Source organism: Indicator indicator, chromosome 2, assembly GCF_027791375.1.
Source record: "Indicator indicator isolate 239-I01 chromosome 2, UM_Iind_1.1, whole genome shotgun sequence".
Classification (NCBI taxonomy): Eukaryota; Metazoa; Chordata; class Aves; order Piciformes; family Indicatoridae; genus Indicator; species Indicator indicator.
In genome coordinates this window covers 31,868,341-31,883,571 of record NC_072011.1, presented here as the reverse complement: position 1 = coordinate 31,883,571, position 15,231 = coordinate 31,868,341, and the positions used below count along the sequence as shown (strand labels likewise).

The 15,231-nt window shown below is 40.7% G+C and overlaps 1 protein-coding gene across 1 annotated transcript in view; it reads right to left on the bottom strand.

Annotated features, from left to right (window-relative positions):
• Positions 1–14,248, bottom strand: part of KCNK1 (potassium two pore domain channel subfamily K member 1) — a 33,841-nt gene extending 19,593 nt beyond the window's left edge. Inside the window, exon 1 of the mRNA XM_054398542.1 lies at positions 13,894–14,248. Within this exon, the coding sequence (XP_054254517.1) occupies positions 13,894–14,248 (355 nt within the window). The remainder of the gene's footprint in view (positions 1–13,893) is intronic.
• Positions 14,249–15,231: the final 983 nt, after the last annotated feature.

The following is a 15,231-nucleotide window of genomic DNA, read 5'->3' as shown; positions in this document are numbered from 1 at the left end:
ATACTTAATTGTTGTGAGAACTAGCTTACTGAACCATAAGCAAATTTTATAGACTCACTAAGCCTATTGAATCCTAAACATGTTCAGGACACAAACACAAATTGCGGGAATCACAACTTTCGTTACACTGGAGTCGGGATACAGAAAATAATCATCACTGTCCTACCAATACATAAAGGAAAGGAAAATAACAGTACTCTAGTTGCACATACTATTTACATCTACAAGAGGACAAAATGTAGATGGTTTTGCTTCTCCAGAAGATGTTATTAAAAAATAAAGAGTGATGTAGCATTTAAAAAGGCAAAGACATTTGCCTACAGATACAAGACATTTAGCCAGAAACAAAAAGATGCAGACAGAGCAACCTAAAAGCTGCACAGTTTTAAAACACTATACTGTCCATTTAGATTAACAGCAATTTAATTCATAATGCTGAACCTTTCTTCAGTATGTTAGAGAAACCTCTCTTGTTGGGAACTTCGATGTTTCAAAAATTCTTACAATGTAGGATGATTTTCCTACTCAAAAGATAACATTCTAATCTCTCAGGGGCATAACAAAATAGCCCTGCACTATAACGAAACCAAGCAACATAAATTCAGTAGGACAATTCACCAAAAATGTTCCAGCTGCCTAATCACAATAGTAGACCATGATGTCAGTCAAAGGCTATCAACACTGACCAACAATTTTGAGTCCCATTTCCTTAAATCCCATTACATGAAGGCAGCACACATAAGAAATCCTTAGCAATCATCCAGGTTGAAGACTGAATCATACTAAGGTTTCTCATGTTCAGCACACTCCTGCCAGTGCCTGCACTTGCAAACTATGGCCAAGATGGAGAAGGCTGGACAGATGTAACCTGTGACTCTCTAAGGAAAGTGGGATGCTATAAGTGGCATCACTCAGACCTCAATATAAAGGGAGGAGGAATGTAAAATAGTTGGTAATCCCAAAATAAAATCATAACACTGAAGAGCCTGGGAACTGAATGTGCAAATTTGTAGTTAACATATATTTTCAAGAGAAGAATTTCTTTATGGGTTTTTGGCCCTATGAATGCATCCATTTTCTTGTAATTGTCAGTTTTCAGAATTTGTAGACTAGTTACAGTAACTAAACACAACAATATGGTTGTGTTACTTCCTTATTAGTTCCAAAGGCAATGTTACATGTTACCATGTAACAGCAGTTATCCAGCAGGAAAAAATAAAGCATGTGTCTGAAGTATATCAGTCAGAAATATTTTAGTAGTGGCATTTGCATTAACAAAGAATCCTGTTAAGTTTTTTAGCTTTTCTAGCTGTCATTTTAGTCCCGCTTTAAGTAATGCTCCTTTACAAGGAGCAGACAGCAACAGTCAGGCACGTTATCAGTACAGGAAATGTCTTCTTAGGTCGCCAGCTCCTTTCTTATATCTGTTGTTAATTTAGCCATAATTTTTTGATTCTTCCTGTGCTTTCATCTAGTTACATAAAACATAAATCCAAACGCTACTACTGAGAAAGAAGATCCTTTTCTCTATGGGGGTCTGCCTCCTCCTGTATTGGTTTTATTGTATTGTATGTCATTGTAACAAATCAGAGTAAACTAATCCAGCAAAAAGTGAATATGCTTCTTCCAGTCTTATAAACTGAGTCAGCTTACTGTTGTGTTACACAAGGCAACACTCCTAGCACAAGGAATAAGTCTGCACCATAGGGTGCGAATCAGGAGTCCAAGTACACGTTCCTTATGCTGGCAGAGCTGTTGGTAGGTTCAGCCCATTTTGTTTTTCATGACCCTGAGCAAATATTTTACTAGGTATAATGAGAGACAACCAGCATTCTAAAGCAGAGCAAACACTGCCTTCTTCCCACAAAGGTTACTTGCACATTTCATAAGTTATGTCAGCTGTACTAACTGGCCTTTAGTTTGTTTTCTACACACAGTACACAGCTGAACAATTTACTGAAAGAGTGGCAATGTTGTTGGAGTCTTCACTGAGTATACAAAAATGTGTACTGCATACTTAGATACCTCTTCTGTAAGTCTCTATTCAAGTAGCTGCATTTTCCTCTAATATTACTGAGCAGAAAAACTATCACTAAAGAAAAAATAATATCCAATGCAAGAAAACGAAAGCATGTTGAAGTGCTTTCAAAAGATGGCAAAATCACCCTACTGCACATGAATGCAGAAGTATCATACATAGCTAAAATCTGTAACTCAAACTTCTTGTTAGAGATGTGCTAAGGGTCAGGGATGTTGAAAGTTTCTTTCTCTGCTTTGGTTGAGATTCATGGCTACTTCCACTGTAAATGATTTTTCCTCAAAGCAGCACAAAAAATTCTGTCAGGTGGTACTCCTAAAATCAGGTCCTGACCATTCATCTGGCTTCACTTAGTACAAATAGCTGCCTTAAAAGATATGACTGAAAGATAAAATTATCTTCACGATATAGACAGGCCAGACAGAATGTAAACACATAACAACTCTAAAAATTAACTAAGGCAGAAGTTTGCCCTTAAGATTTTTTTATCAATATGAATTGTTGATTCACACAATGAACAACATGTAGCATTCACAGTTCTTTGCTTGTCCAAATGGAGTTGCAGCAGTGGACCAGAAGCCAGGTTGAGGGTCTGGATTCCTTACCAGATGTCCAAATGCACATAGCTAAATTAAATAATCTCCTACCTTCACATATGAGAGCTTCACTCTCAACTATTCAAATGATTTACAGCATTCTACATTCACTTCTGTGCAATATTCTTACCGTTTAGAGTACCTAGTGAGATGTATAGGATTGTCTAATGAATTCCCAAAGAGCTGAACATCTGAACTACTTATTATTTTTTAGCAGATCACTGAACACATTGCTACTTTCTGAACACAAAGGGTTTTTTTCACTGTGGCTTTCTTTGAAGAGATGATCCCAGCCTGTTGGGTGAAATCTGAATCTTTGCCTTGCCTTTGCATTTGTTGACTCAAGTAACAAACTCCTTTTCAAACTATATTGTAAACAAAGGAGGATACCTACTCTAGCTTGCCTCTGGACTTTGGCACAAGGACTGCATGTTGCAACATCTAAACCTGCCAAACACATTTTAAAAGCTCAACTGAACTTTTAAATATGTGTTCATATTGTGCCATGTAGGCTTAAAATAACAAAGAAAGTAAGAGACCAAGTGTCACATAAGGGACAATTCAGTACAGGCTTTAAAACAAAAACACACGTAAGCCTCATTCCAGCCAGTGCCGCCATCACTTGAGGTTCTCTGAAGGATCATTTTGCCTCTTTCAAATGCTAAGGAATCTTCTTGCATTTTAAATAATTACTAGTTTTAGTACGTATTTAAACCTTGTGTGTAACAAAAGGGGAGGAGAACTTTCTGAAACTATATGAAACGTTACAGTTCTTGTCAAGCTGTCTGACTCCTTTTTCTTTGATACAGGAGACCCTTCCCCTGTAATTCTGTGTTTAGCTTAGCTTCAGGGTACTCATCTTTAGGCACATTACTGTAGAAAACAAGATGCAAAAGCACATGTGCACTTGTGACAGAATTCCCAACAGGCTTCCTAATTGCATAGTTTTCTGTAGGGCAGACTATTTTACTTTTCCCAACAGACCACATGTTCATACTTTCAGTCTCATTGCATATTTCCATATGAAAAGCCTGGTGCAGAGCTTTTACCAAGACTGCAGGAAACATGTTGAAGCAAATGTGTAACTTATTTGCTATTTTAATAGCACAGTCATATCAATTAAATGCAGTGTCTTTAGTGTAAATACTGAATGAAGATTATTTAACCTCTAAATAAAATATTTTCCACAATATATTATATTCCTTTTATGGTAATTTTAGCATGCTACAACTTGCAATACCATACAGCCAATGCAACAAAGAAACAAAGTCTCAAATCTAAGTGAATGAAATTAATTTTCTTCTGCAAAAGCTAGAATTCTGAAGCAAAATTCATCTATCATTAGTAAGAGTAAAGAACAGTACAATGTATGTCTAAACCTTACCATTTCAACAACTAATTCTGTCTGGTGCCCCTCCCCCTCTTAAATCAACTATTTCTACTCTCAGAAACCATTTGTGAAGTAGCTACTGTTAAAGATTTTAAGGTTATTTAGCTGATTCGATTTAAACAATCTTTAAATAATTGAGAGATTCAAAAGGAGGTATTGGGATACTACACATAGGATGAAACTCAGAGGTACATGTTGACCTTTTTGGTTTAAATTCTGGAGTTATATTTAACATGTTCAGAAAACACATTCAGCATGTGTATCATGAAATGCACAACGGGCAAAAGACATGACAAAACGTCATTCTCATGGTAAGAGTTCTCCCAAAACCTTCATTTGTAATGGTATTAAATTCTGCTTAAAAATATTCTGCGTAGAAGTCCTGGTTACTCCAGGAGTTTCCACTTTGCAGTACAGGTCAGCAAAAAGATTCAGAAAGCCTCTACTCTCTGTTAGCATAACAGTTTGGATTTTCAGATTTTCTCATGTTTTTTCAGGAGAAAGACAGAAAACTACTGTTAAAGACTCTCCTGGTAAACAGTATGCAACTGTCAAAAGGCACAGCCTCACTTTCTCACACAGAAAGGGAGAGGTACTCAGACGACTACCGGGTTGGTTTGTTCCACTGGCAAAACCTGTTTCCTAGCCCTGTCTCTTCCCTCAGCTGCTGTTAGGGAATACTGCTTAAGTGATCTCCTTGCTTCCACTTCTGCATTCCCCAGTTCCTCAAAGATACTCTGATACCTTCTGAGCTGCTTAAACTGCTGGCACAGAATCTGCTCAGACTACAGACTATAGCAATACTTAGGAAACGTCAGTTAGTAAACATTTGGGGTCTGGCGACAGCTGGTGTACCACTTTCATTCATATGTGCTTTTCCTGCAAGGAAGTTTTCATACTCTGTCTTTAGAGATGCATGTGTTTCATTTTTTCTTACCACAGGAGAGAAAATCCATATGATCTTGCAAAAGCAACTTGAAAAGCTTTGCTCCATCCATTCCTTTCAGTCCTGGTCTTTTACTAGGACTACATCACTATTTTGTCCTCATAAGAAAGGCAGTTTAAGTAAGTTTTCAGCTAGGTTGTTAAGTGAAAACCAAACTGAGATATTTCTCCTAGGGTCTTATGGGTCACCATCAGTAACAACAAGGAATTTGGTTCAATTTCGTACAAATATGTATGAAGTAGCTGAGCTCAGATTCGGAGAGACAGTAGGAATTTAGTACCTAATCTGAATTAACTTTTTATTGTAATTCTTTAATCCTGAAGGCATCAAAACTCTCATAGATATCCTAATTTTTCTCAAATGGCTAAAACTCCACTGAAGAAATATCCTGGTCTTCACATGTTTTAGCACCTTTTGGCCTACTTCATAACTAACTTAGAGCAGCAGCTAAAGTAGACCTTTTTTACATAGATTATGATGTTCTTCTATCAAAAAAACCTCCCATAATTTATTAAAACAATGATGTAGTGGGCCAAAGTGAAACAAAGAAAGAACAAAAACAACCAAAAAAAATCACCAAGAAATAAATTAAAAAACAGGAGAAACTACAGATCTCAGAGAAAACTTATTTTAAATTGCACTCACATAAAACTGAAAATGGTCAGAAACTGCAAGATTATATTGGTAAATTTTAGAAGTCCTGCTCTGAAAGCAAACATAAAATTTAGCTTGGGATTTAGAGATGTCAGTAGAATTGTAACAAACTCTAGCTTCACAAAAGGATTACAACTAGAAACTTTAATGAAAGGCACTTTTTTTGAGACTATTTTCTTCTTTTCAATAAAGAAGTATCACAGAACAGAATAAAGGCAAACAGAGTAATACTAATAGAGCAACAGGAGACTCTGTAATCTATGACAACCATATAACCAAATAATTTTAACACAGGTAAACTAGGAAAAAAACAGAGAAAAAGCAAAAGGTATCATTTACAAAAAAATGAGTCGATTAGTAAGTCTAGAACAGAAGATCAGTAACCCAGTCCTGACCCTAGTTACACTATGTGTATCATACAAAGGTCAATGAACTTGTTTTGTGATTTGATTTTGGTTTTATTCTTGTTTCTGTATTTCAGCAGAGGAAGAATGACCCTAGACCTGACACAGACAAATTACAAAGGCAGCAGTTGCATTCCTTCACTGAAGGAGAGATGCTGGGCTGGCTCCTCATCACTGGGAAGTTAGTAAGGCAGGTAGAACAGCGGGATACAGAAGTGACAACAGAGCTTCTAAGAGGGACAGTCCATTCATCAGCAGCCAGCACTGCTCCAAACAGTAAAATCATGCTACTCCATGGCTTCTCTGAGTTCTACCAGGAAGTGGTTTTTACTACTTACTGGCCCGTAAAGTATAAACATTAGATTAGAGCTCCTCTTGCCACCCTTTGTGTCAGCAAGCACAAGCTGGAGATTGGCACAGCTGTTTGCTGTACTCATATCAGAAACCAGGCAGGAACTGCCACCCTGTTCGGAGCACAAGGCAGGAAGGCTCTGATTTCCTCTCTGCTACTGCCTACTTTAGCAGAGAAAACAAGAACTTTGTCCCTTTCTTTTGGACACACAAGAGATTGTGTGACTGTAGCTGTCATTTCTGGTAACTAAAGAGTGACTTTTGCCCTGATGCACAAAGCCTAATGTCCTTCCCAAAAAGTTCATTATCGTTAATGTTGACAAATACAGGTATTTTGGAGATATTCATTCAGGACACTTTTGGTTTGTGGGTTTTTTTTTTTTGGTGGGTTTGCTTCTTTGTTTTGGAAATATTTTTAAGCTTGTCAAGTCTCTTTTCTGATTTATTTTATTAATTTTAAATTTAATTGAATATTCTCATGTTTTTGTAGGACAAGGAAACCAGAAATACCCAACCTACTTTTTCAGTATTAGTATATACATACTCTTCATACCACCTCTTACAGCTTCTTTATATGGTAGTCTTTTCTGTCTCTTCTTCCTAAAGACAGCTAGAAAACCTTAGTTCATATCCTTGTCCTGTGAATGGTATCAGGCAGAATCCAAACCTGTCACATCCCAGGAGACAGCATCTTAGCCCTGAGGCCAGACTAGAATATGACAGCAGCAAGTCTGGAGCTGCTCCTACAGTGTACAAAATAAAAGAATTTTTCCTGAGAGGAAAGCAGACACACAAACAGACAGAATGACTCTTTCACTTATGTTTATACTAATTAACATGAGAGGTGGGATGACTGGTTCCAGGCTAGTCTAGGATCGATTTGGAAGGCAACAGCCTTGGGGACAGTACTTATGGCTACACTGCCCCAGAACACCATGTAGCATTCAGCCACTCTGCTGGGGCAAGGGTTCAAATCCCTCCAGGCAAAGAAGGGAAAAAGAATGTGGTTCTTACATCCTAAGTCAGTGCCCAAACAGTTGGCCTATTGAATGTAATCCTTCTCTTCTGGCATCTTCCTCAACCTACTTCTTCATTTCCTTTGCTTTTCTTAGAAGCATTCCAGTATAAAACTCACTCTGTTGCAGGGCACAGCACAATCTCACTTTGTCTCCTAAATCATACCTTTCCTGTAGATGTTGTTGGTAAGTAACAAACAACTCTTAAAAAAGAAACAAAGTTCCTTCCCAAAGTTTGGCATCCCCATCCTGTTCAATAGCTCAAATTTATCACACATATTTAAATTATCTAGGAGTGCTACAGTCAGAGAAGTAGTACAATGAAGCTTCAGTCTTCTACCTGAGTCAGCGGTAACTACTAATGAGACTGATCTGAGTTGATTACAAAGTTTGTAAGCTTTCATACAAGAGGCAACAGAGAACCTTACTGCAAATCTCTAGACACACATTTGGCACAAATTATAAAATGTATTTATTTGGTGTACATTAATGAGCTAATAGAAACATCTTCAGTGACGCAAGCTACATATTCTGATGCCAACAAAATAAGATCTGAATTTTGCATTAAATTCACATATAGACTAAAATGTCTGCTTTCCCTAAAGCTCCTGTGAACTATCCTCCAATTAAGTTAAATTCACATTCTTCCACAATGTATAAAAGACCCAAGTAACCTCTCTATTGCAGGAGCATAGGAATTTTACAGTGGAGCATTTAAATGTGTGGTGGTTTGGCCCTGGCTGGGGGCCAGATGCCCACCAAAGCTGCCCTACCACTCACCTTCTTAGATGGACAGGGGAGAGGGAAAATATAACCAAAGGCCCTTGAGTCAAGATAGAAGCAATTTAATGGGATGAAAAGCAAAAGCAAAGGCCACATGTGGAAGCAAGAGCAAACAAAGATGTTATTCTTTATTTCCCATTGGCAGAAGATGTTCAGTCACTCCCCGGGAAGCAGGGCTTCAATACGTGTAGTGGTTTCTCTGGAGGACAGATGCCATTAACAAATGTCTGCAACACTTCCGCCTTTCACTTAGCTTTTATATCTGAGCTGATGTCCTATGGCATGGAACACCTCTTTGGTCAGTTTGTGTCAGCTGGCCCAGCTGTGTCCCCTCTCAAGACCCTGTCCACCCCTCAGCCTGCTGTTGCGGGGTGAATGTTGGAAAAGCAGAGGTTTGGTGCTTGGCTCAGCAGTAGCCAAAACACTGGTGTGTTATCAACACCCAGCTACAGCACTGCAGAACACAGCACTACAAAAGGATGCTCTGGAGAAACTTAACTCCAGCTCAGTCAAGCCTGATACACAAAGATACCATGATGCTTTCATGACATGCTCCAACCTTTCATAGATTTGTTAAGATCTGTATCGTGCACTGGATGTGGGGTTCCTCTGAGGGGGTAGAAAAATGATAAATCAAACTTCTTGACAAAAGAATGTGGACAAAACGACTGAGACTTACAGGTTTCTCTGGCCCTGCCATCTTCATATGGGCTGCACATTTCCTTTATAGTACATCCACTAACTCAAGCACAATCTCCCAGCCTGGTACCTTTCATAAATAAAGGCATAGTTCAGATTCTCTTGCAAATCATCAGCAGTAATGCTTAGGAGAACCACACCCAACCCTTATGAATCCATGGGGGTGGTAGAACACCCGAACAGGTTGCCCAGGGAGGTGGTAGAAGCCCCATCCCTGGAGACATTCAAGGTCATGCTTGATGAGGTTCTGAGCATCCTCATCTAGTTGGGGACATCCCTGCTCACTGCAGGGGCATTAGACAAGAAGATCTTTAAAGGTCTCTTTCAACCCAGTGCATTCTATGATTCACTTAAACTAGTTAATATTAAAATCTGCATACTGCTTACCAGTAGGATTCATATAAGCTATTTAACTTGAATGCAAAGCTTTCCTTGAAAGCCATACTGCTCCTTTACTAGTCCTTCAACCAAACAGTTTCAAGGTAACAACTGTCAGCATTAGCTACAACTATGGCATAGGTGTTCCTTACTCTCTTCAGAATACAACAAACAGAAACCTAAACTTAGTACATCACGGATCTTGGGTATCATTCCTTGCATTGCAGCATAATACACCCATCCTCAGTGCCAACATTGAAACTGGTACAGGCTAGACTCTGAAGATGCTGCTGCTATGCAGTAACTACCAAAAAAAAAGTGCACTGCTATCATAGAAGACACAACTTCTTCTCACCTTTCCTCTGCAAATCCTTAGGTCAGGATGAGGCTATCCTAGCTTCACTGTAACACATTTTGCCAATTCTATCACAACAGAGAAGGATCCAAATAAGCTTTTTTCTCAGCATCCCTCTGATATCCCAATGTTACATGAATTCTACATCCATGTTTGTGGTGGAGGCAAAACTACTCAAAGCTGGACAGTTAGTATAAGACATGGTCCTTCTACATAAATGCTGTGGGAAATCCTTATACTTAGAAGGCCCATTCCAAAAACAAAGATTCAGGTTCTAAATTCCTGAACTGGCAACTCTTTTCCTCTGCCATCGTTCTACTTCAACAAACTGAATCCACTTTACTCTTTACATCTCACAACAGCAACCAGTTGTTACCTCTTGCAACACAAGCAATATTTACTACATTCTACACACAATTCATGTAGTGTAGTATTCCCATATTGTTCTCCAATATGGGACAAGATCTTAGAGTCTAACAGCATGCCAAGAACAGTGAAAACACTACCTGGGAGAGTGAGTGCAACAATTACTTCATTTTTATTGTTAGAAATAAAACATTTATTTGTACAGATGGCCTCACAACACCATCAACCAGAAACAACTGCTTTAGCAAGCTAATTCATGATATCTAGTATTGAGACAAGTGATGACCACAGACATGCATAAACTCACAAAGAGTTTCCAAGCAGATGCTATTTAAATGCACACGATTGTATATTCTTAGTGTTTACGTTGTCAACACTGACCAAATTGCTTCCTCTGGCACACTGCTCATATGGCATTCTGCATGGCTGCTTAAGTTGCATAGAAAGGAATGAAGTTGTCAGAAGAGATACCTGCTGCCAGTCACTGGTATAACCTGCTGAAGCCTTACCTCCACTCTATTCCACTGCCCTTTGCCCATCCTTCAAGCAGTTTGTGACAATCCTGTGACAGTGCATGTAGGCAACAACATAAATTTCTTTCAAGTAAGAATTTGTATTACTGTGTTTATTCTGCAAACTACCTCAATTCAAGATTTCCTTCAAGAATTTACCCTTGTGAGAAGCTGAAGAATATAATATGGATGAGAGGGAACAAAAAATGGAGTAGGGGATACTAAAATTAAACACTTTCCCTAAATGCTTTATTTAGCAAACTAAAAGGCTGAGAAATAAAACAAGCCTTGTCCTCTGTACAAGGGGTAGGTGAGCATTTGTTTACATGATGAATGACAGACACGTTTGGTCAGCTAAACAAGGAACATCCCAGTGCTCCCTGCAATTTTGCTTGTGCTCAGAAGCAACCCTCAGTTGGTACCATCAGTACTAGGGTCATCTTTTCTGTGTTTGTCCTTGCTGTACCCAGCAAAGAGAGGGCATTTCAAGAGTACAGTTTGTAATAAGACAGCATTTTTCAAATGGTCAAACACTTCCAAACAGCTGTTTCAGATGACCAGGAAGGTTCTGCTTCTTGCTTGTCCTTCACTTAAATAACCATTTTAAAAAGACTTAAAAGATTTCATGTGCAGGTGCAGAGTAAGTTGGAGAGAGAAAAATGCACCTCAGCAGAAATTTGTGTGCTTTGGGAAGAATTTGAGCAAGTGTTGGACATACTATATTGGTTTGGATTTATACTTGTCTATTTGCAACAAATACAAGACACATCATACAAGAAGCAGCTGAGGGAACTGAGGTTGTTTAGTCTGGAGAAGTCTAAGGGGAGATCTTATTGCTCTCTACACCTACCTGAAAGGAGGTTGCAGTGAGGCCAGCCGTGGTCTCTTCTCCCAAGTCACCAGTGATAGGACAAGAGAAAATGGGCTTAAGTTGTGCCAGAGAAGGTTTAGATTGGACGTTAGGAAAAAATTCTTTACTGAGAGTGGTAAGGCATTGGAACAGGCTGCCCAGGGAGGTGGTAGAGTCACCATCCCTGGAGGTGTTCAAGAAGTATGTAGATGTGGTGCCTCAGGATATAGTTTAGTAGTCATGGTAGTTGCGTTATGGTTGGACTCTATCTTAAACGTCTTTTCCAACCTTAATGATTCTGTGGTAGAAGGAAGTACCACCATTTGATACCTGGCTTGTTACGTAAGTGATCACTGATGAACTTCAGTTTCTGACATTCACGGAAATAACGATAATGCAAGCATTTCAGACCTCTATGTTTTCTAAGCATACACCATTTAAGTGGAGTTTTCTAATGGGTTTTTCATTTGGATGATAGTAACTCATGCTTTCAATACTTTCCTTGTAGGGTCCCTATGATCATATCAACTAAACATGCAGGGCCAAGTTATATCTTGCTCTTAAAGATGTGCAGTGGGAAAGAGGTATCTCTGCCTGAACTGTACTACCACATCCAAACATTGTGTTATCTGTGTCAGCAGGCAGTACTCAAGTGTTACCAACTCATTCCCATCCACACTGTCCTGATTGCGAACATTTTTGTTTGCTTCATCTCAGAAATCAATATTACCAGATTTAAAAATAATAAACTGCAGGGACTACAGAGTAGGGTTTTTTTGTCTGATAAAAAACCAGAGAGGTTACATACACTACACTATATCAAAACAAAGAGACAGGACCTTTTTATAAGGTCCTTTTTTTTTTTCTTTAAATATGGGCTATTATTTTACAGGAAAAAAATATTTTCAATACAAAAGTAGCTGTTGCACAAAATAATTTATATTTTATAGTACCAGCGAGTGTGGTATGATTAGGAATGGAAACAGGCATGATAAGATCAGTTCAGCATCCTATAGTTAAATTTCTTTATGGTTCTACTGAAAGAAAAAAAAAAGACAGACATTTAAAATGAAGTATGAGCATAATTCCATGCTTTTCTCACCAACTGCATTACTATACACCGATTAATACTTAGAAACTTACTCACTGAAAGTATTAATCACAAGCATTCTCAATTGTTACAAACTCCAACTCTAGTTACTTGGGGCTCTGTTTGTGTGTATATGTGTGTGTGTGTGTTACTGGGACACCCACAACCCTATTTTACTTCCTGTTTTAAAAGAAACCAAACTCCTTATAAAAAACAGACACCCTGATCTGTATACTCAAAGACAACTATTTTTAGGACAAGCATTGCCTGTTTGAAATCAGTCAGGAAGCACCAGAATAAGATCAAGTAAGTTAAATGTAATTATTTATATCAACTGATTATATTTCTGAATGTAGAAAAGTGCTCACTTTGGGGCAGGAGGGGGAAAAGAAAGAAGGAAAGAAGGAAAGAAGGAAAGAAGGAAAGAAGGAAAGAAGGAAAGAAGGAAAGAAGGAAAGAAGGAAAGAAGGAAAGAAGGAAAGAAGGAAAGAAGGAAAGAAGGAAATTTAAAAAGAAAGGAAAAAAACAGAAAAGGAAGAAAAACCACCACTGCATCTTTCATAGTAGCATCAAAGGTCTGAAACCCCTTCTGTTAGATTAATTTTAGGGCAATTCTTTTAAAGCTTTTCTTATTTAAGAAGCTTTTATTACTTATTTCAGTGAGCCACATTCAAACCACCAGTTCAGCTTCCCAGTACAAATGCCTGTACTCATCCTCACAAGAAGCCTGTCCACTACAACCTCATGTGAAACATGCCTGCTGTAAAAATAAGTGCTTGTAAAAACTACGGCCAAAGGAACGTGTCCTCGAGCGTTTCAAAATACCAATGAAAAGTGCTATTTGGAAGGAGGTACGCATTATCTTCTAGCCATTTACATGCCAATGTTAAACTGAAATTGATGGTTAAATATGAAACTGAAATTTCACTTATTATACCCAGACTAGCAATTTCCCCTCAAGATCAGACTAAAAGAACTGTACAGGAGACCAAGAGCTTAAAGGGACGCCCTTGAAAGCATTCAAAAGTTCAAAGAAAGAGATGGGCACTTGCCCGGATTTTCAAAAAGTACCAGAATTTTCAAGGTGAGGGCGGGCAGGCGACCCGGCTCTTAACGCTAAATAGGATGGATTTCAAATACGGGTGATGCATCTTACGTAAAATATTCTTCTCACACAAGAGAGTTTGGGAAGTAACAATCACACCGAAGTACATCCACAGCCTAGCCTCCCCTCCCCTCCCGCGCAGGGCCGCGGAGCTGGCGCGGAGGCCGGCCCCGTATTTGGCCCGAGGCACGGGGCCTGAGGTAGGGGGGTAGGCCCCGGCCCCCCACCCACGGGCCCGGTTGCCCCCACCAAACAGGGCAAGAGAGCCCCACACCAGCCCCTCCGCCCCCGCGGAGGCCCTGAGGGGGTCCGGGCCTCCCCGGAAGGCCTCTGGCGCCGGGTCGACTGTCGTTCCCTTACCCGTGGTGGAGAGAACGGTGCTGGCGAAGAAAAGAGAGGAGGTGAAGTCCCAGTTCCAGTTGCCCGAGGCGTTGCTGAGCACCGAGACGCCGTAGTTGCTGGCCTCCAGCACCCGCATCAAGAACTCCTCCAGCTGCTGCTCCGAAAGGCAAGTGTGATCTTCCAAGAAGCGCTGCTTCAGCTTCCCCAGCTCCTGGCGCAGCAGGTCCTCGTAGGGCAGCTCCACTGAGGAGAAGACCACAGCACCGAACACCAGGTACAGCAGGTAGCCCAGCACCAGCAGGGCGAAGCACCAAGCCGAGCGGTGCTGCTCCACCAGCCGGACGCAGGAACTGCCCGCCAGCGACTGCAGCATCTTCCCGAGCCGGGGGCCGGCTGCACCCCGGACCGGCCAGCCGAGGGGGAGCCGGAGCTTTGCAGGGGGTAGGAGTGCAGCCGCCGCCTGCCCTCTGTGCGGCCGCTGGCTGTGAAGGCGCGGAGCGGAGCGGCGCTGATGTGGCGCTCACGTGGCCGCGCGGCGCAGGTACCGCGACTGAGGGCGGCCTGCTGCCGCCAACCGCCCGCCTCGGCCCGGCCCCGCAGCCTCGCATGCCCTTGGACTCCGGCTGAAGCGGCGTTTGCTCTCTGTTTCCCGTCAACCAAGCAGGCGTGGGCGAGCCAGGGGCCCCAGCTGCCGTTCAGCAAAGCTGGCTGCAAAACCCCTCGTTCTCTGCTCCCGGACATCTCGCGGAGGTTTCTTCCCCTTTTACACAAAAGTGTCTGTGGAGCTTGGCTTGCATCGTTGCTCCCCCCCATTACAGTGAGAAACCCCAAACACAGAAATGTTTTGGGGTTTGGGTTTTTTGTAGTTGTGTTTTTTTGGTTTGGTTTGGTTGGTTTTTTTTGTGTTGTGGGTTTTTTTCCCTACGTTTCAGAAAGCACTGGGCAAAGCGGCAGAAGGTAATGGCAGAGAAGCAGCAGTTTGAAGCAGGAGGCTGGATTTCTGTTCGGGGATGTGATGCACTGGGGTATAACAGGAGACTGTTTTGGACAAGGTGCCCATCCAAGCTCCGTGAGTTTTCGCTTCTGTGCTGGACTTCTGGAGATACTTAACTTTTTAATGGTACTAAGTATCCAGACAGTGCTCAGAATAGCAACCGTGATGCCTACAAATGTGTTACCCATCTAGCCCTCTGTATGGTCCAAGCCACTGATCTTAAGTTTCACTTCACGTGCTTTCTCCATCCGTCTCTGAATGGCAATTATAAGGTTAACCTGCAAAGAAATTCCCCACAACTTGACAGAAGCAGTGAAAATTGTAAATTGCCAAAATGTACCTGAAGGTAAGTAAAGGCAGCT